The following is a 22,366-nucleotide window of genomic DNA, read 5'->3' on the forward strand; positions in this document are numbered from 1 at the left end:
TTTAAACTTTAATTTAGCCGATCGCATTCGCAAGAACACCCCTCTCAATCGCTGGAGGTGTTCCTCAAACGTTTTACTGAAAACAATGACATCGTCAAGGTAAATCAAGCACGTATCCCATTGCAAGCCCGACAAAACCAACTCCATAAGGCGCTGAAACATCGCAGGAGAGGAGTGAAGTCCCATGGGTAACCGGTTAAACTGAAACAGGCCCCCTGGAGTCCGAAATGCTGTCTTAGGTTTAGACTCTTCGTCGAGTGGCAACTGCCAGAATCCCGATAATAAATCAAGAGTCGAAAAATATCGCGCACCAGACAATGCATCGAGGGACTCGTCCATCCTGGGGAGCGGATACGCGTCAGCCACAGAGATCTTATTCAGGCGACGGAAATCTACGCAAAATCGCAAGGACCCGTCCTGCTTTTTAACCAGCACAATAGGTGCTGAGGCAGCCACTATTCTGTGCCCCAACTCCAACCATTTAATGTCTCCCCGGTCCCGGCCGAACCCCCCTCGCCGAACCGAATCCCCGAACCCTAACCGGCTCTCCTCCGCCGCAACGCGACGGCCCATGCGTGTCGAGCATGCAGGCCGAGCATGTGAGGTGCCACGACTTGCCGGGGTTAGTAGGGATGACTTTGGGCCTTGGTCGTCGTCCAGCCGAGGTCCCATGGCGCGCTGACGTGGGGCGCGGCAACCGGACGCCACGTGGCCCCGGAGGCCGCAGTTATAACACGTGATGAGGGTCGTCGGAGATCTCGGTTGCTCCAGCTTGCGGGCCGATCGCAGAGGCGAACGACCCCCCGACCTCCAGTCCCCCGGTCGTCCCGCGGTGAACGCCTCCTCTCGTGGGCTGACGACTTGGGGTTCGGTGACTACCGGGCCCGGAGCTGAGGCCACGGCAGCGTTACAGACGACCCCCTGTTTACGTTGAAGGACCTCGTGCGCTTGTATACTTGTAGCGACCCGCAAGGAAGAAATATAAATCTCGTCGGCCGTATTGATTGGGACCCCCAGGTCCTGCGCCAACTTGAGCAGTTGCTCCAAAACCATCGCATCTTGGCCCTCCTGGTCCATACGAGGGAACACGGCGTCGGCGAGAGCCAGCAACGCCGTGCGATAGGCGAGCGCGGTCTCCGTGTCCGCCTTCCGCCTTGCATAAAAATGATGGCGACACGCCGAGGGAGGTCCGTAGACCTTGGCCATGAGACCCAGCGCAGCCTTAAGCGTGGAGCGGTCCGACCTCCGTGCGGACGTGAAGGCCGCGAGCGCGTTGTCGTCCAGCATGGCAGGCAGTGCCCGCAGCACCGTAGCGTCGGACCAGGCGGACATCTCCTGATGCGCCAAAAACCTGCGCTGAAATTGGCCCCAGTCCCCGCCTTCCGCCTTGAAGGCTGACAATGTGGGAAGGCGCTGTTGAAAGATGAAGTCGTCCTCCGCCTCGTGGTTCCTCTCCGCCGCCCCGTCGGAGTGTAAGATGGCGGCCCCAGTGGCGGGTGTCTGATGGCGGTCCACAGCGCGCGTTGGTGACGTAAGCGGGCGCGCTTGGAGAACCGCCGCCACGTGGTGGTGTCCGTTCCCGCCAAAAGTCGGCGCAGATGAAATGGCGAGAATCGCCAAGTCATTTTGGCGGGAATCTGCGGGGCGACCCTGTAGAATGTCCGCCGCCGTCCCCGCTTCTCCCGACGAGCTGATTTCCGCCAGGATGGACGCGGCGGCGAGCAGCAGCTCCGCCAGACGGGAGTGCGCCTCGCGGAGCACGGCATCGGTCCCCCGTCGCTCGCCCGGCGCCGTCGGCGGATCCTGCAGCGTGGGCAATTCTTCGTCCTCACCCCCCGATGCCAGCTGGCCCGAGTCGTCAAGGTTATCCTCACGGTCAATCCCGTGGGTCCGACGGGTCTTCCTTGTATCCATGCTTGGAAGACCGTTTCACTTCTGACGCCAGTTGAAGTATTGGAAATGACGGCAGGAACTCCTTGACGGGTAACACACTTTTTATTAAATCTTGACGTGTCACGATACAACGTGTGGTCTCTATTCTTCTGACTATACACTTCACTTAACTCGTGTAGACTCTATGCCTCTGGCTACACACACTTCACTTGACTCGTGTAGACCCTATGCCTCTGGCTACACACACTTCACTTGACTCGTGTAGACCCCATGCCTCTGGCTACACACACTTCACTTGACTCGTGTAGACCCTATGCCTCTGGCTACACACACTGCATTCCGCCTCTGGGTTACACAGAGTCCCGGTCCCTTTAGGACAGCGGGACTAGGTACCGCAGGGCCTTATCTCTTCCTTCGCTGGTTACACACTGCCCGTGCGCCTGTGTGCATCCCCTTATATAGTCCCCGCTCACGGGAGACGGAGCGGATGCGGACCTCGACGTGAGCATCACTCCTTAGTTAACCAATGACGACGCGCTGTTCCTACGATCCGTTTTCCCCAGCGCGTGTTACCACTACCCAACCAATCACACCGCGCTGCCACCCGATCACTCCCTCTCAAGCGCGTCACCGGCACACAGCCAATCAGCACCACATAACCCACGACCCCGCGCTGACCCCTGATCCTTCACCGTCAGCGCGCGTCACCACCCACACAGCCAATCACTACGCGCTGGCACACGATCCCTACCCCAGCGCGTATCACCACTACACAAGCGACCGTCATCAGGTGGTCGGTCGCTTGTGTTGCGATCGAAACGTGACTTTACCGAAAAACCCAAAGAATAGAAGCTTTATGACTTTTATCTTATTTTCTGCAATTACCATGAGACGATTTTTTGGGGATGACGAGCTCTACTTATCCCGCACCTCCAATTAGCACGGTTGGCTACATACGGTGCGAAAGGTCAACATACATACACACATACTTGCTAATTCGCAATGGGGATGCCATTTTATCGCAGTTAATAGGCGTTGTATTGCATCATATATCCATATTGAATCATCTGCAGTTGATTTGTGAACACAAAAAACATCCAAAGTTAGAATGTAGCGTCATTTTCCTCCGGATCGTTCACCAATGCGATTTTTAGAAGAATTCTGCCAGCAGAAGAATGCAAGCCTGAAGAACCCATGTCTTTCAGTGTGACCTCACTCTAGTGGATGTGGATGAAATGCAACGATGTCAAAATGGCATAATGTAACTCCCAGTGTCCACAGGTTTTTGACTGCTGCTCACACACAGCAGCCTTGCCATGGAGTATGGACGAACTCGAAATAAACGCGCATGTCGGATGCATGGAAGCGGCTATTATTATCTGCGTGCTTATGACATTCAGCCATGGCCCCTCACGTAGGGAGGGAGGACCCCGTTGGAGCACGGCAACGTGTGAGGGGGGTTCAAGAGGCCCGTGTGCTGAGCTGGGATGCACACAGGCGCCTGAACCTGCGAGCACGAGGCACGGCGCAGGAGCGGTTCGACTCATCCACACGCACCTGGACGCAAACGAGAGACGATGTTCCACTCAGCCGGTAGGGTCACGTCGCTCGATTCGGGCGCCCAACACAACATGGGTGGAATATTTGTAGAGTTATAAATAGCGCAAAATTTAGACCGTCTGTAACTTTCGGTGTGTCTGACTTTTCATCCATGGCATGCGACAGTGGAGTTGAATATGAACGTACAGTTCAAGATTGAGCAGTACTGCTCACCACCCCAATGCTAAATACTCCATAACGTGTCCTGAATTGCACTGCACTCTATACGTGGCGTGATGTGTTTACCTCCGCCAGAAAAAGAGGAGCTGCGTCACTGGACATATCACAGCAAGCTGCGAGCAAAGTAATTTGCGTTCACTTTTTTTATGAACGCTTCCGTTAAAATTCAGACGCAATATTTTCAGCTTAATTTAACGGAATGGTTTAAAACAATTGATTGTTAATCCCAGAGCAGTGTAAGACACGCCTGCGTTGTGATCATGGTGCGATATTTCAAGTTAATTACCCTACCAATCGGATGTTCTTATGTGGAACTCAAATGGCTAAATATGTATTCCCATACTTACAAACATCCACACTTATCATACGAGCTTTCATAAGATATGACAGTCATCAAGTTACAATCCCAATTCGCTCCTGGGACCCATTCGTACATCAAACGGTTCGTAAGTCGGAACACAATAATGCACTTTATTTAAATGCACATACGGTCAGTATCATGGCGTGTGTTACGGTTCTACAAAAAGGGAAGCATTGTTAAACTCATTAAAAATAAATATTGTACATTTGCATGTAAAACTGAAATTATATATACTGCATAGTAAATAAAACGTAAAATAAAGTAACATAAATAGAAAAAAGCTGTTTTATATTCACTTACCTTGAGTCCTGATGCGAGCTTGTCGTCGGAAGGGGGGTAATGAGCCACCACAATTGTTCACACACGGGAGCACGAACACAAAGACACACACACCCCAACTACAAAGATCCCCCGTGTAGCCTTAACATGCTCTTGAGGCAAGTGCTGTTAGCGAGCAACGCCTATGAAGGTCAGCACGGCACATGCCTGGCCGCCTTTGTCTCCCCAGTAGCGATGTTTACACACCGCACCAGATACTCATTTGAGGCTGAGTCGGCCTAGGGGAAGCCCAGGTCCCATTCAGACAATCGTCGCTGGTGTTGATAGTGAGCGGGAATTGAACTTTGGTCGCCAGGTTGGTAACACAAAGACCCCCGTGTAGCTCTAACAAACTGGATGAGCAAGTGCTGTTAGCGAGGAGCACTTATGAAGGCCGGGACGGCACATAAGGGTGTTGTGGGTGGCCAACATCACGCCCGGCCGCCTTTGTCTCCCCAATGGTGATGTTTACACCCCACATAATGGACTGGTGTTGGCCGTGAGCAAGAATCGAACTCGGGGTTGCCGCTTTCGTAGCGAAGCGTAGCACTAACCGCTACACTACTCCTTCACACAACAGACTTGTTCAATATTTTCATGAGCCAGAATAGAGGATTAATAACCCGCCGTTATGTTATTAAATTTCATCATTATGAGCTCCGTATGGGGGTGAAAGCAAAATTCGAATTTAATTTTAAAGTGGTTCAGACTCGCCAATTTTCACTGCGTCAGAAATACGTTGGGGATGGACAACAACAACAACTTGCTTAAAAAAAAAACATTTTGTTTGTTTTTAAATAAGGCTTAAAAGTTCATTTTTCCTCTGTCCGCCGATCCATCAGGAGAAGGAGCGGGGGCCCGTGAGCCCCACAAGGCCTTCCCAAAGGCCGAGTCGCAGAAGCTCGGGCAGCAAATGCGCGCCCGCGCCGAGCACATCTTCGCCTCGGCCTTCGGAGCAGAGGACACAAAGGAGGAGATCTCTATATTTGACGTCCCTGAGCACTGCCCGATCGGTCACCGCGAGGCCAAGGAGAGGCAGCTTCTGAAGGAGAGCGACCCCGATGCCGTGGGAAAGAGGTGCAAGCGCCGCATGAGGGGACGCGGCTTGCGTCCCATAGTTCACCTCCATTGCGAGACCTTTTAAAGCATCTGCTCTTCACATTCAGGCTTTTACAAAAATACATCCATTCCCTGTGTGCTATTTAAATAGGCAGTAAGTATTACACTCGGCAACCATGGAAATGTTTTGGCCTCAGCATTATGATATTGTTTTGACTATTTAACACGATATTGCTGAATTTTTGAGCCTCAAATTGCCTGTGGGTGATATTCGCGTCACTTGCAAGCAAAGGCGCATGCTTTGGTTTACAGAACAGTTTGTAAGGCTGAATTGTTCTCTGCTGCAGAAAGAAGAGACTTCTCCGGACCCACACCATCTCAGTGACCATTGTTGGCGCAGATGGCGTGGCCCGGCCTGTGTCGCCCAGCAACTTCCCCCACTCTCCGATCTCTCCCTTCCCTCACTCTCCCGTCTCTTCTGCCGCGCACTCCCCCGGCACGTCTCCGCACTCGCCTGCGAACGATGTGCCACAAATGCTGGCCATGCAACCAGCCTACTCTGACGTGCCCGACTTCCAACGCATGATTGTCATGGGGGACTACGCTGCAGGCGTGAGTTCTTTGCGTGGTCATGTGTTTCTTATTGGCTGCGTGTGGGGTTTTGTTTCTCTCAAGGGGCTCAAAATCCCTGCGTCAATCTTTGAGCCATCGCATTCACAGCATGGCTTTGAATCTACGCAGATACAATTATATATACAGTATGTGAGTGGCTGGCACTGATTGTAACAATTGCATTTACAGTAAATCCTCTTGAAGCCAGAGTCGAGAATTAGGAGGAACACATAGGGCAGTGGTGGGCAACCAAAATAACAACAAAATATTTTTTTTTCGAATTCGGTGAAGAAAAACCTGAATATTTCAAGAGCCGCAATGGACCTAAATACGCGACAGTGCTCCTTAATAAATAACGTGACAAAGCGATCATTAAAGAGCTGCATGCGGCTCCGGAGCCGCAGGTTCCCGGCCCCTGCCACAGTTCTAATTTCGTGGTTCTGCCAAGTTGCATGAAATTCACAATGGCTGATTTTTTTTGTTGCAGCCAGCAACACCTAGGCGCTAATAAGCCGAGTGGTGGGGGGCTAGGGGGCAGCGTTTTGGGAAACGAGGCAGGGGGAGACGGGAGAGAGGTGGGGGAGACGGGAGAGAGGGGGGAAGAGGGTCGGGGGGGTAGCAGGCGCACGGCGGAATTCTATTTTGGCATCCCGTGACGTGAGGACGAGGGGCCAGTGAGAGGTGACACCGCCGCCTGCCGTGCTGGGCGAGGGCTGTGGCAGCACAGTCGGGGGAGTGATGCCATGCATGGCACCAGCTGTTGTTGTTGGTGGTGTTGCAATGGCGGTGGCGATGCAGCCGCTATTTGAACCGATAACAACTCGTCACTTGCACACCACGCATCGAGAACCCACTTTATTGTCGCTATCGCACCTGCCAGGATATTTTGAGAATCTAGGACGTTCGTCCGGCGAGTCTGGACCTCTCTGGTATAGCGACACCCAATCGAGACCGATGGTCCCCAACTCTCACTGCCGTACCCCTTCATGTGAGCTCGGCTCCCAGTGAGCCATTGGAACCTCTTCTCTCTTCTCCTACCCCATTTGCTATTCATGGGCAGTTAGCCTTATCCAAAATTGCTAAGTCGGACTTATACAATACGCAGTTTTTAATTTACTTTTAGTGACTTGATTACCCTTGTCTCTATTCCGCACTCCAATCGTGGTGTTCTTGTTGCACTCTCTGCTGTTGTAACTCGCTGCACCACCCATACTGGACATCTGTGAAAAAGAGTTGCATTACCTCATCGGATTCCTCCTGCAGCCTAAATGCTGATTCTGATCTGTATGAGCTCGAGAGTTTTAGGACTGACGTCAAAGTTAATCTGCCTCCCTTCAAGTGGGGGATAGTGCAAGGGGCCTGTTCGTTTCGAGGATAATCGATGGTACTCTGGAGCTCGAGACACTGTCTCTTAGCGTCCCTTGTGCAAATAAACCCGGATGTGCCGTGCAATTAGTGCCTTCTCGCGGTGGAGGTTTCAGGGTCTACGCCAACTCTGGTGGTGGTTTCGCTTCGATATCTACGTCACTAAAATGTAGGAACCAGATGAGATCCAGGCATCTACTAAAGTTTTTTTTGGTGTGGCCAGACGTATACTCAATATGTGGGTGCTGCCAAGCTAATGCACATCAACTTTAACATTAATCATGACATGTTTACCCTTATAGAGCTCACGTGCTGGGACCTGCCCTCACCGCAGTCTTATCCCAGGCCCAATGGGACCTCTGTTCCATGTGCGATGCAGGTGACTCTGGAGGACCTGGCAGAGGCAGGCCAGGGCCTGTACCGCGCACTGCTCATCCGTGAGAAGTACATGCGCCTCTCCTTCCAGCGCTTCCCGTGCACCACATCGCGTTATTTGCGCACCATAGAAGGAGAAGCATGGCACGACAGTGACCAGGTTCTGCCCGGTGAGTTATTGTGGTGGCCCCTGTTGGTTCCTTTCTACCGGATTGGGAGAATCGTGGCTCTAGGCCCTGGCATATGGCACTGGGACTACACAGGCAGGGGCATCGTGACTCTGATACAGCCAGCGGATGTATGATTCCCACAACACCGCTCAAGCATCCCTTCTCACGTACAGAACGAGAGTTTGTATCATGGCTGCTAAGCACGTGACGAAATGCCCAAAAAATAATTTGCGGCCAATAACAAACAATACTACATTCATTACACTGAGCAAGGTTCTAAAAACGTAGGAAAATATACAATGGGAGGGAATTCTAAAGGGAAGCAAGGAGGAAAGAAGCAGTGCGGTGGTTGAGCATAGTGTAGAGGAGACAAACCAGGCAGTCTGGTTGATAAAGTCCTCGGCATATAAGAGAGATAGGGAGGTGACTGGTGTGCATCCGTGAGTGCTGCACCATCAATCACAAAGACTGCTTTACATTCAAATCCATTGTGTTCAGTGTGGTAGAAACTGGGTGCTCACCCCACATATGACGGCAGCGGGATTCCGATCTCGGCTGAGTTTGTGTGTTTTACTAGAATAATTATTGTTCAGTTTTAAAGAAGACGGCTTTGGCATTGAAAGGAAAACCAAGCTTCTTCAATGCCTCTTCAATGCCTCTTCAATGCCCCCTCAGATTAGTAACACAGCTGATTCATGGCAGCTAAAATTACATTGTTGTGCCAAGCAGATTCGTGGTTTTACTTCTCCATTCGAATGCAGCTCAACTTAAAAGCAGCCCTTTGACTTTGACTGTCACTCTGGAATTGCCCTTTACTCCTGGCTAATGCTGATGATTCAAATATCAAATCTCAACATGTTTCATCATGTAGTAGTGATGGAATATCCACAACCATAGTAGGTAACAAATCGGTACTGAACATTAACAAAATAGCGACTATTATTTGGCGGGAAATTTTTAATTGAAATGTATCTTTAAAAAAACCTCAGGCTCCAAACTTAGAGCTGCAAGCAGTACAACTTAAATTCGGTGTACTGCACAGTCGTGTGGGTCGATGGGATATGGATGCTGGAGCAATTGCATGGTAAAGTGTGGCCATGAGGACTGGCCTTGCAGAATCTCCACCCTTAGTCGAAGCCAAATCAGCCACCAACTTGTCCCACCCACAGTGTTCACTGCTCCGCCCAAGAAGGGAGAGGACCCCCTGTCGCTGGGGGGCATCCCGGAGGACCTGGGCTACAAGGTCACCTCGCGGGACGGCGTGGTGCACGTGTCCAGTGGCGGTGCTGGAGATAAAGAGGCACTGCACCCACTGCCCTACCCGGACATTGACACCTTCATCGACGACATGAACTTCCTGCTCACGCTCATCGCCGACGGGCCAACGTGCGTCCAGCTACCATCCCACTGTGTCGTATGGCAGCTGCCCCTCTCAAGAGAACCACATCTTTCAAGATAACTGAAATTATTTATCCATGATAAATTGGGTTTCATTTTTGGTTACATCGCGTAAATATTAATGTGTCGTTAAACCTGCCACCACCCGACACAGCCAATTTAGCAAGGTTTGTCACTTAAACAAAACGTGATAATTAGTTACTACTTCAGCACACCGATGTGTTTGAGAGTAAACCCATAACATTTACAATTCGAGTACGACGTGTTGCTGGTGATTACAACCAGCGTCATTGGGCGATAGCAAGAATTGTGAAGAAAGTCCAATTTTTAAGCAATAATAACCGAAAAAAACGTAATTATGGATAATATTTGTCGTGAAAGCCTATGTGTTAAACTGAAATTATATACAGTGAGGGAAAAAGTATTTGATCCCCTGCTGATTTTGTACGTTTGCCCACTGACAAAGAAATGATCAATTTATAATTTTAATGGTAGGTTTATTTGAACAGTGAGAGACAGAATAACAACAACAAAATCCAGAAAAACGCATGTCAAAAATGTTATCAATTGATTTGCATTTTAATGAGGGAAATAAGTATTTGACCCCCTCTCAATCAGAAAGATTTCTGGCTCCCACGTGTCTTTTATGCAGGTAACGAGCTGAGATTAGGAGTACACTCTTAAAGGGAGTGCTTTATTACCTGTATAAAAGACACCTGTTCACAGAAGCAATCAATCAATCAGATTCCAAATTCTCCACCATGGCCAAGACCAAAGAGCTCTCCAAGGATGTCAGGGACAAGATTGTAGATCTACACAAGGCTGGAATGGGCTACAAGACCATCACCAAGCAGCTTGGTGAGAAGGTGACAACAGTTGGTGCGATTATTCACAAATGGAAGAAACACAAAAGAACTGTCAATCTCTATCGGCTTGGGGCTCCATGCAAGATCTCACCTCGTGGAGTTGCAATGATCATTGCAACTCCAAGAAAACAGTTGGTAACACACTATGCCGTGAAGGACTGAAATCCTGCAGTGCCCGCAAGGTCCCCCTGCTCAAGAAAGCACATATACATGCCCGTCTGAAGTTTGCCAATGAACATCTGAATGATTCAGAGGACAACTGGGTGAAAGTGTTGTGGTCAGATGAGACCAAAATGGAGCTCTTTGGCATCAACTCAACTCCCCGTGTTTGGAGGAGGAGGAATGCTGCCTATGACCCCAAGAACACAATCCCCACCGTCAAACATGGAGGTGGATACATTATGCTTTGGGGGTGTTTTTCTGCTAAGGGGACAGGACAACTTCACCGCATCAAAGGGACGATGGACGGGGCCATGTACCGTCAAATCTTGGGTGAGAACCTCCTTCCCTCAGCCAGGGCATTGAAAATGGGTCGTGGATGGGTATTCTAGCATGACAATGACCCAAAACACACGGCCAAGGCAACAAAGGAGTGGCTCAAGAAGAAGCACATTAAGGTCCTGGAGTGGCCTAGCCAGTCTACAGACCTTAATCCCATAGAAAATCTGTGGAGGGAGCTGAAGGTTCGAGTTGCCAAACGTCAGCCTCGAAACCTTAATGATTTGAGAAGACACTATGAGATCTCCTTTACCAGTGGCAAAATATAGTAGTAGGTTTTTACCCTTTCAACTGGTACAAAATCATTATGTTTGCAATAACCTCAACACAAGAAGTCAAAATGCAAACAAAAAGAAACAACTCTGATGATGATAATGATATGCACTGTCCTTGAAGTTGGTTGGTCCACACCCGAGACAGCTTTCTTTAGAGCCTAGTCTCCATTGGTGTTGGACCAGATGACGCCAAAAGGCGTACAACTCAAAGAAAGCGCACTATCAGAGTATTGAGAGCTCAGGGTAAGCATTTACACGATGAGATCTCCTTTACCAGTGGCAAAATATAGTAATAGGTTTTAACCCTTTTAACTGGCACAAGGCATCATGTTTGCATTTTGACTTCTTGTGTTGAGGTTATTGCAAGTATGATGCCTTGTATAAAGGTGTCAGATTTTGTACCAGTGGAGGGAGCTGAAGGTTCGAGTTGCCAAACGTCAGCCTCGAAACCTTAATGACTTGGAGAAGATCTGCAAAGAGGAGTGGGACAAAATCCCTCCTGAGATGTGTGCAAACCTGGTGGCCAACTACAAGAAACGTCTGACCTCTGTGATTGCCAACAAGGGTTTTGCCACCAAGTACTAAGTCATGTTTTGCAAAGGGGTCAAATACTTATTTCCCTCGTTAAAATGCAAATCAATGTATAACATTTTTGACATGCATTTTTCTGGATTTTGTTGTTGTTATTCTCTCTCTCACTGTTCAAATACACCTACCATTAAAATTATAGACTGATCATGTCTTTGTCAGTGGGCAAACGTCCAAAATCAGCAGGGGATCAAATACTTTTTTCCCTCACTGTACATGCCAGTGTTACACTACGTGGAGTCATATACGTTGGTATTTTTGCCTATTTTTTGCACAATTGTTAGTTTCTGAATGCATCGCCCTAATTACAAACCTCTGTTCCTACGTTGACAACGCCCAACAGAAAGACCTTTTGCCACCGACGGCTCAACTTCCTGGGGTCAAAGTTCAACTTGCATGAGATGCTCAACGAGATGGCGGAGATGAAAGAGCTGAAGGAGGTGGCACACAGAGACTTCTACAACGTCAGAAAGGTGCATCGTCCATATCCACGGGCTCGGGAGGACCTGTACAGTCTGTTGTCCTGTAATGCCGCATGTTGTTTTCATAACGCGAATTGGATACAACGTTACCAATGTTTATGGAACACATTTTTTATGACGTGGATACGAATTGGATATAACACAATCGAGAAAATGGAACTACGTCGCACGCGTAGAAATAAGCAGTCGTACGGCCGCCTCTGTGTAGCATCATCACACAAGGCGTGATGCTGCTGGATGCTTCTCGACACTACTCACGCGCCTCAGTCTTTGTTCAGCCTGCATACGCATCTTACGTTTTATTGCAGACTGTTCTTTACCCTATATTATATTATTTATTATAACGCGATTTTTACACAATGCGGTGTTCTTCAGGAACGCAACTACCGCGATATAGAAGAACAGACTGTATAACTATGACAATTTGTTTCTGATAGAGCGCCCTCCTTTATCCTGGGGAATCTCAAGAGGTTTCGACGTGCCATAAAAGACTTTATTCTCTAACAAATTCGAAGAGCGCCCCCAGTGGCAACTGTCCCAAGTGGGCACAAGGTCACTCAACACCTGGCCTAATATACCAGTTACCTGGAGACTCAGGTGAAGGCACCGCGTGACGAAAGACACCTCGAGAGTGGAATACGAGGAGGAAACTCACGGTACAAAATCATCGGTGCCATAAAATGGGCAAAATATGGTGTGAATTTTTTTTATTTCGGAATAACAATGAGAAAAATAACTTTCATGCAAGACTCGGTAAAAGAGCATCACACGAATGATTACATACCAGGGAACATCCGAACTCGAACTTGCACAGCAGTTGCCTTGGCGTTGTTGCCGATGAACGGCCGCGCGCGCATATTTACGTATGTTGAACTTCTTCCGTATCGTACATAGCCGGCCGTGCTTAATTGGAGGTGCGGCTGCTGCGCACAGGTGGACACGCACATCCACGCCGCAGCCTGCATGAACCAGAAGCACCTGCTGCGTTTCATCAAGCACTCGTATCTGGTTGACCCAGAGCGTGTGGTGCGCGTCAAGGACGGCGTGCCCGTCACCCTGCGCCAGCTCTTCGAAAGCCTCAAGCTGCACCCTAACGATCTGACGGTCGACTCACTGGACGTGCACGCGGTAAAGCTCGCCTCTCGCCGCACTGACGCCTCTGCAACGTTCTCCCTCGGGCCCTCAAAGGCCTACCGTTGGGAGTGGCGGACAGATAAATCGAGCGATCTTCCTCCACCCCCCGTCCGTCTGTCGTGTTACTCTCTGTGTAGAGTTGTCTCACAATTGCCTTAGCGAGTGTGTGTCTACTCGTGTGCGCTTGGATGACTGGCTCGATGCGTCGTGCCCACGTTAGCGAATTCGGCTCCCGTTTTTTAGTGGCATTCCCCCAGCTACTGATTGGCTGCAGAGTTTCTTTGCGGAAGGGGGTCCATTCATTTTTCACGCCAAAGCGGGATAAATGTTTATATGTGGCTTAAGTGCGTGATTTTTTTTTATCGTTCCAGCACTAAATAATGAATCGCTAATAATAGTTATTTGGTATTCGTGCCATTCTTATAGCACAGGGCTATCACAAAGACGCCGTGTTTCACAGATGCATATACGCTACCAGTAGGGAGTAATGTTGCTAATTTGGAGTAATTTGCGGGTCACCCCGTGACGCCGGCAACACAATTTCCTACTCGTTGTGAATACAATCAGACGTTGTTTAATGTTCATTGTGCAGCAGGTGGTGCATACCTTATGGTCCGTAACCCACAGTGTGAACCAGGGCGGCCCGCTGGTTTCGAGCCAGGAATCTGTGCAACAAGCGGCAAATGCGACTACTCATGGACCACGTCACCCCTGCTAGGCAGACATTGTGCAAAAGCATCAACTAACGCCGAGTCGAAGCCATGGTGTCTTTGTAGTGGTGGTATTGACGTGCGCCGGCAGTGATGGATCACGGGGCGCGGGGTTGGGCACGCAGTGTGGGCGTGGCATGGACGCGCGCGCCGGTGGTGAGGCGCGCTCACACAAGCTGGGAAGAGAGGATCGTAGCGAGTGCGCAGTGATTGGTCAGATAAGTGGGTACTCTCAGCGACGTCCGCAGGAGGGGTATAAAGGGGGACGCGCGAGAGCACTCGTGGTCAGTGTTAACCAGTTGAAGACCGAAGACGGGGTGGAGGAGATAGGGGCCCTGTGTGGCTCGGAGCCGAGACTGGGGGGACCGTAGTCCGACGCCCGTGTGGGTCGGGACGGTGGTACCCAGAGCCGAGACGGGCACCCCGGCTGGGTGTGTCCCGGAAGGCAACGGGGCGTAAGAGCCCGTGTCAGTACAGCTGAGTGGGTGTTGGTCACCCGTGTAGCTGAGTGGGTGTTAGTCACCCGTGTAGCTGAGTGGGTGTTAGTCACCCGTGTAGCTGAGTGGGTGTTGGTCACCCGTGTAGCTGAGTGGGTGTTGGTCACCCGTGTAGCTAAGTGGGTGTTGGTCACCCGTGTAACGAAGTTGTAGCTGAGTGGGTGTCCGTCACCCGTGTAGCTAAGTGGGTGTTGGTCACCCGTGTAACGAAGTAGGGTGTTAGTCATCCGTGTAACTACAAGTTGGTGAAATAAAGAATGTGCTACCCGTGAAGTCGTCTCCCGCCGAGTTACTACATTACAACTGGCGTCAGAAGTAAACCTGTCTTCAAGGAGAATGGACACAAGGAAGACTTCTCGTTCCCACGTGCAAGACCGGGGAGACGACGACGTACCGGTGACACCACCCTCGGGAGGAGAGGACGAGGAGTTGCCGCCGATGCAGCACTTCGCGGAAATGGCCGATGCTCCGCCCGCCTCCGACACCAGCCTGCAGGACGCACACTCCCGCCTGGCGGAGTTGCTGCTCGCCGCCGCTGCGATCTTGGCGGAGATCTCCGTTCCAGCGGCCGGTGGAACGCCTGCGGGGTTGGAAGAGGCGGCGCGGCTGGAGGGTTCCCGCCATAAGGCGTTTCGCGCCAAAAGTTTGGGAGTTGGCGCCATTTTTGAGGGTCCGCCTCCGGTTGGCGGGAAACGCGGACACCACGTGGCCAGAGGTCTCCACACAGCGCAGCCCGCGTCATCGGCGAGCGCCGGAGCTCTCCATTTTGCGCCTGCAGAGGGAGCCGACATTTTCTACAACCACAGCGGCGCGCGGGAAAATCGTTCCAACGACGACGACGATCGAGTTCTCCAGCAACGATTGCCCGCGCTGTCGGTGTTCAAGGCGGACGGGGGCGACTGGGGAGCCTTCCAGCGACGGTTCATCGCGCATCAAGAAATGTCGGGGTGGTCCGACACCACTGCCCTGCGCGCGCTGCCAGCGATGCTCGACGACGACGCGCTTGCGGCCTTCACGTCTGCCCCGAGGTCGTCCCGCTCAACGCTCCAGGCCGCGCTGCACCTGTTGGCCAAGGTGTTCGGGCCGCCCTCGACCTGTCGCCACCAGTTCTACGATCGGCGGAAGGTGGTTGGAGAAACAACGCTCGCCTATCGCACGGCGCTGCTCGCCCTGGCAGATTCAGCTTTTCCCCGCATGGACAAGGAGGGGAAGGACGCCATGGTGACGGAGCAGCTGCTGGCGCTGGCTCACGGATTGGGAGTTCCCATTAATACGGCGGACGAGATGGACATCTGCTCCCTGGGGATTGCCACGAGTATCCACGCTTACGAGGTCCTACAGCGGAAGCCGACGGTCGTCTGCGCATCGGTGGAGAACGGGGCACCAGCCGCCACGATCATCGGACCTCAAACTGCTGTGCCTCGGGAGGAGGCCTTCGCTGGTTCGAGGCCGGGGGAGTGGAGAACGGGAGGTCGTTCGCCCACACGCTCCTCCCGCAAGCTGGAGCAACCGAAACCTACGACGTCCCTCGTCGTCTGCTACAACTGCGGCCTTCGGGGCCACGTCGCGTCGGGGTGCCGGGCCCCGCGTCAACGCACCGCGGGACCACGTCCGGACGACGACCAGGGACTCAAGACATCCCAACTGAACCCGGCAAGTCGCGGCACCTCACACGTTCGGTCCACACGCACGGCACGTTCGGGTCGCCGCTTAGCGGTGGGGGGACCGTGTATGGGCGCCGGGGGTTCGGTTCGGCGAGAGGGGTCCGCGTACGGCCCGAAGGCAGTCGAGTGGTCCGAATTAGCCCACAGGATTGTGGCTGCGTCGGCCGGGTCGTCCGTGGTAACGGGGTACATTGACGGGGTTGAGGTCCGGGTGCTCGTGGACACGGGTGCGTCGGCCACTATTATTTCGGACCTTATTTATAATATTCTTCCCGTACAATGTCGACCACTTCTGCCGGTGGACGTACCATTTTACGCGGCAAACGGGGGATCTTTGGGAATCATCGGCCAGATTCGGGCGAATATTTGTATTGGCGACATTAAATTGGCGGGTCCTATTTTTGTATCATCATCGTTGGCCGTTCCTTGTTTACTAGGCACGGACTTTCTGTCTAAAATGCCCATAAAAATTCTCATAGACCAGGCCTGCATTGAGCTTCCATCGGGTCGGCGGGTTGAGTTTTTGAAGAGTCCAAATAAGATACGCACGGCTTGTGCGACGGTGCAGGCGCTGGCAACCCGGACTGTACAGGTGCCCCCGGGATCGCAAATGTTGGTACCCCTTCGGTTGAGAAAACCCCTTGGGGCAGGATGCGGGGGCGCAGGGAGTTCTATTGGGGCCGTCTAACAGGGCTAAGGGGGACCTCGACTTAGCGGTGGCCCAGACCATGGTGAGGGGGGACAGTGAGCCGTTCGTTGTGGTCCTGAATACGGGGTCGCGGCCGGCCGTGATTACGCAGGGAACGGTGCTCGCTCACGCCGCGCCGCTACCCGTCGAGGAACAGCTCGTTGCTCACGCCGATTCGCGTGTCGATACGCATCCCCAAAGTGAGGAGGGGACGGAGTGGTTGGACTCGTTGTGTGCCGGGTCCAGTACCTTGTCCAGTGTGCAGTTGGGTGCATTGAGGGGCTTGCTGCTCGAGTTCGCTGACGTGTTTAGCAGGCACAAGTACGACATTGGCTGCACAGACCTGTTGCGCCACCACATAGAGACTGGGGACGCGGCCCCTATTCGACAGAATCCCTTCCGGCTCAGTCCAGCCGAGAAGGAGCATGTGCAGTCGGCAGTAAATGACATGTTGGCGGCCGACATCATTGCGCCCTCTTCCAGTCCGTGGGGTGCTCCTATCGTCTTGGTTAAAAAACAGGATGGATCCCTGCGGTTCTGTGTTGATTTCCGCCGCCTAAACAAAATATCAATGGCCGATGCGTATCCGCTCCCCAGGATGGATGAGTCGCTGGATGCCTTGGCAGGAGCACAGTTTTTTTCGACGCTCGATTTGCTTTCGGGATTTTGGCAATTGCCCCTCGATGACGAATCAAAACCTAAAACCGCTTTCCGGACACCGGGAGGCCTATTTGAGTTCAACCGATTGCCCATGGGTTTACATTCCGCTCCTGCCACGTTCCAGAGGCTCATGGAATTGGTTTTGTCAGGCCTTCAATGGGACACCTGTTTGATTTACCTCGATGATATCATCGTTTTCAGCCGAACTTTTGAGGAGCACCTCCAGCGACTGAGGGCAGTGTTTCTCAGGATGCGTTCCGCGAAGCTTAAATTTAAACCGGCTAAATGTTTTCTGCTTCGGGAATCGGTCAGGTATTTGGGCCATATCGTTAGCCGTTCGGGGATCTCGACGGACCCTGCTAAGACGCAATGCGTCGGCTCATGGCCAACACCGACCTCTGTTACTGAAGTCCGCAGCTTCATAGGATTTGCCTCCTATTACCGTCGTTTTGTCAAACAGTTTGCCACCATAGCCAGGCCCCTGCACGCCTTGACGGCTAAAGGGGTGCGGTTTCACTGGGGGCCGGAGGAGGAGGCCGCGTTCTGCTCCCTTCGTGACGCCTTGGTGCAGGCTCCCCCCTTGTGTTACCCCGATTTCACGCAACCGTTTGTGCTCGACACGGATGCCAGTAACACGGGTATCGGGGGAGTGCTCTCACAGGTGGTCGGGGGGGTCGAACGGGTGGTCGCCTACGGTAGCAGGGTTCTGTCCCCCGCGGAACAACGCTACTGCGTGACACGGCGTGAATTGCTGGCGATTGTGTTTTTTATACAGCAATTCAGGCCGTATCTGTATGGCCGTCACTTTACGGTTCGCACGGACCATGCGGCTCTCCAATACGCTATGCGGGTGGCGCAGCCATCCGGCCAATTGTCCCGATGGTTGGAGGTCCTTCAGGACTACCAATTCACGACGATTTACCGCAAGGGGTTGCGCCACTCGAATGCGGATGCATTGTCACGGTTGCCGACGCGTACGGAATGCGCATGTCAGTTGGGATCGGCGCGGTGTAAACCTTCTGTCGATGTTCCCGCGGAAGTGGTGCTAGCCGCCACGGATAATACGGGGGTCGACGCCCCCACGGGGAGGGACTCGCTGTTAGCATTGCCTCTCATCGAGTGGGGCCGTCTGCAAATGGCCGACAGCTCCCTACTCGCGCTACGTCGGAAGGTTAACGTTCCCGAGGGCGGGGAAACGCGGGTCGGTTCCTGGGTGTGCAGACAGGGCCTCTTGATGAAGTGGGACTCCATGTCCCGGCGTCACGTGCTTGTGGTGCCGGTTGCTGTACGGGGTAAAGTCGTCCTGGCTGCCCATGAACGACTCATGCATCTGGGGTTTCACAAAACGCTCGCCCTCATTCAGCGAGACTACTATTGGCCTGGGATGGGCAGTGACGTGGCGAACATTCTTAAGGGGTGTGTAGGGTGCGCTAAAAGAAAACCGCCACCAATAGCGGCTAATCCACCGCTTCAATCCATTCAAGTTTCGCGCACGAACGAATTGGTCGCGCTAGACATCTTGGGGCCCTTTCCCACTACACCTCGGGGAAATAAGTTCCTGCTGGTTGGCGTAGAGTACTTCACCCGCTGGCCCATGGCGTGGCCACTCGCCAACCAGTCGGCTGCGGCAGTGGCGGACGCCTTTGTCCAAGGTTACGTTTTGGACAAAGGCGCCCCCGAACGCTTGCTCACGGATCAAGGGAAAAACTTTTCGAGTGTTTTGTTGCGCGAGGTGTGCGACCTGTTGGGTACAAAGAAGGTACGTACCTCCCCGTACCACCCGCAGACTGACGGTATGGTTGAACGTCTGAACAGGACGATTACGTCTATGCTGTGCCAACAGGTATGCGACGACCAGGTGGATTGGGACTTACAGGTACCGGGGGTACTAGCGGCCTATCGGATGGCACCCCATGCGGCGACGGGGTTTTCTCCATTTTTTCTGATGTATGGGCGGGAGGCTGATCCGGCCATGGACGTCCAACTGGGGATTTCACAGCCACGTGCAAAATCTAAATTGGCAGACCACATTAAGTTTAACATCGCCAAATTGGCTGAGGCGCGAGAGGCTGCGAGATTGAATTCACGCTCTCGGCAGATCGCGAACGAGCGATTGCATGAACGGAAGGTGCATACGCACAATTGGGAACCGGGCGATAAGGCCTGGCTGCATTGTCCACACGCACCGTTGGCTACGTCCCCCAAACTGTTGAGACCATGGAGGGGACCGGTGGAAATTGTGCGGGTTGCACGACCCCAGAGTATACAGATTAAATGGGGAAAACGCCGTTGGTACGTGCACCCCTCCCGACTGAAACCCTACGCGGCGCCGCGTGACCCCGGGTTGTGCCGTGACGACCGAGCGTGTGATGTGACCGTCGACTCGGGGAGGGATGTGTCGCAGGCTGATCCTCACGTGTCTCCACCTGACCCACCCCCAGGTGTCTCGGACCTGACGGCTGTTGACCGTCGGGAACCGGAACCCCGCGGCTCGCACGGAGCCCCGATGCCTGGCCCATGCCTTCCTGAACTGCCGGCGCTGCCGGATGGCCAACTGCGTCCTGTGCCGTACGACGGTCCGGCAAGGCGGACTCGATCAAGGACGCAACACTTTTCATGAAAAAAAAAAAAAAATTCTTTTTTTGTTAAAGCCCGACTTCGTTGCCGGCTTCCCCCTCTGCCGGGGTAATGTCACGTTCTAGGGACGCTCGGACATTGGGACATTGCATGAGTCGGAGAGAAAAGAAGAGAAAATGATTAAAGAAATTTTTTTTATTGTTACTCTTTCCGCATACACAGTATCGTTGCCACTCGCCGGATTGTGCATGTTGTTCTTGTTGCGGGTGGGGCGGTTGCTGGGTTTTGCGGATTGCGGTGTTCATGTTGTGTTGTTAGGGGTTGTGTTATGTTACGGGGCACACATGGGAGTGAAGGGGTGTTGTATGGTTTATTAGCAGCCGGGTCGGCTGCGAGCTATGTGGTAGGGGGTGATGTAGTGGTGGTATTGACGTGCGCCGGCAGTGATGGATCACGGGGCGCGGGGTTGGGCACGCAGTGTGGGCGTGGCATGGACGCGCGCGCCGGTGGTGAGGCGCGCTCACACAAGCTGGGAAGAGAGGATCGTAGCGAGTGCGCAGTGATTGGTCAGATAAGTGGGTACTCTCAGCGACGTCCGCAGGAGGGGTATAAAGGGGGACGCGCGAGAGCACTCGTGGTCAGTGTTAACCAGTTGAAGACCGAAGACGGGGTGGAGGAGATAGGGGCCCTGTGTGGCTCGGAGCCGAGACTGGGGGGACCGTAGTCCGACGCCCGTGTGGGTCGGGACGGTGGTACCCAGAGCCGAGACGGGCACCCCGGCTGGGTGTGTCCCGGAAGGCAACGGGGCGTAAGAGCCCGTGTCAGTACAGCTGAGTGGGTGTTGGTCACCCGTGTAGCTGAGTGGGTGTTAGTCACCCGTGTAGCTGAGTGGGTGTTAGTCACCCGTGTAGCTGAGTGGGTGTTGGTCACCCGTGTAGCTGAGTGGGTGTTGGTCACCCGTGTAGCTAAGTGGGTGTTGGTCACCCGTGTAACGAAGTTGTAGCTGAGTGGGTGTCCGTCACCCGTGTAGCTAAGTGGGTGTTGGTCACCCGTGTAACGAAGTAGGGTGTTAGTCATCCGTGTAACTACAAGTTGGTGAAATAAAGAATGTGCTACCCGTGAAGTCGTCTCCCGCCGAGTTACTACATTACATCTTTATAAAATGGGAAATAGCGTTGTTGTCCATCTGTACTGATGGACCTGAGCGAAGCCCCTAGTAAACATTCCACCGCTTGACTCCTTGTATAGCGATGCTCATTCTCTTTATTCTGGACGAGGGTTGAAAGGTCAAGTCAGCCTCCAAAGCGCACCATCACTCGGTTCATATTACAGCTAATGAACATAAATAATAAATACTTGGTGCAAGAATTAATCCCGAGCGGCTGTTTGGAGTCGAAAGAAGAATGTTTGCAGTGCTGGCTTGGTTTCCTGAGCTACCGAGCCACCTGCTTTGTCATTAAATCAAACGAACATTGGATGATCATCTATTGCGACACATAAGCCGATCAGCATTAAGTTGTTTGAAATGCAATCTGATCCACAACTAAGAGTATGATCATCATGGTATGTTGTTCCACTTTTCACTCTCCGCCCACTCCAAGGGCCGTCAAACATTTCACCGTTTTGACAAGTTCAACTCCAAGTACAACCCAGTGGGGGCCAGCGAGCTGCGGGACCTCTACATCAAAACAGACAACCACATCAAGGGAGAGTACTTTGCCACCATCATCAAGGTGCCACCGTCGCGTCCCCCCCCCCCCGCACGTCTCTCCATGGCCACGTCTCAGTCGCTGCCTCTGCACAGCGCTTCATGGCAGCTGTTTTGCAGAAGCTACAAACTCCGACTTATAATTTCCTAGTTTAAGTGAAGACAGGATTTCTCCACAACTCTGGATATCACCTGATGTTGCTTATTGTAATTATCGGTGAAGCGTCATATTCGAATTGTAAATGTTGTGGGTTTACTTTCCAATACGCCGGAGTGTTGAACTTGTAACAAATTGGCATGCTTTGTTTACGTGACAAACCTTAATAATTGGCTGTGTCGGGATGGTGGCGAGTTTAACGACACATTTAACTCAAAAACATATTTTATGGATAATATTGGTTGCGAAGGCCTACGTGTTAAACTTAGGTGAATCGGTTCACTGGAATGTTACGGAAGCTGCTTCAGCAATACTTTCTCCATCACGGGGGGTGGGGGGGGGGAAGGAACGCGGTCCATGCACGTGCAGTTAGAATAGTAGGGGGGTTGCAAGAACGGGCCCTAGGTTCGATTCCCGACTCAGGCCCCTTTCTGTGTGGAGTTTGTATTGTCCTCCCCCTGTCCTCAGAATGTGTGCGTGAGCGTGTAGGTGCTCACGAACAGCACTTGCCCAACAAGTCTTTGTAGAGTTT

At 52.4% G+C, this 22,366-nt stretch overlaps 1 protein-coding gene across 1 annotated transcript in view; it reads left to right on the forward strand.

The window, feature by feature from the left end:
• Positions 1-3,316: 3,316 nt before the first annotated feature.
• Positions 3,317-22,366, forward strand: part of AMPD1 (adenosine monophosphate deaminase 1) — a 34,049-nt gene continuing 14,999 nt past the window's right edge. Inside the window, exons 1-8 of the mRNA XM_061566819.1 lie at positions 3,317-3,486; positions 5,194-5,428; positions 5,758-6,022; positions 7,767-7,932; positions 9,102-9,318; positions 11,901-12,030; positions 12,973-13,167; positions 21,571-21,702. Of these exons, the coding sequence (XP_061422803.1) occupies positions 3,471-3,486; positions 5,194-5,428; positions 5,758-6,022; positions 7,767-7,932; positions 9,102-9,318; positions 11,901-12,030; positions 12,973-13,167; positions 21,571-21,702 (1,356 nt within the window). The 5' untranslated portion in view covers positions 3,317-3,470. The remainder of the gene's footprint in view (positions 3,487-5,193; positions 5,429-5,757; positions 6,023-7,766; positions 7,933-9,101; positions 9,319-11,900; positions 12,031-12,972; positions 13,168-21,570; positions 21,703-22,366) is intronic.

The sequence above is a fragment of the Lethenteron reissneri genome, chromosome 37 (assembly GCF_015708825.2).
Source record: "Lethenteron reissneri isolate LAM-NWPU_2019-01 chromosome 37, ASM1570882v1, whole genome shotgun sequence".
NCBI lineage: Eukaryota > Metazoa > Chordata > Hyperoartia > Petromyzontiformes > Petromyzontidae > Lethenteron > Lethenteron reissneri.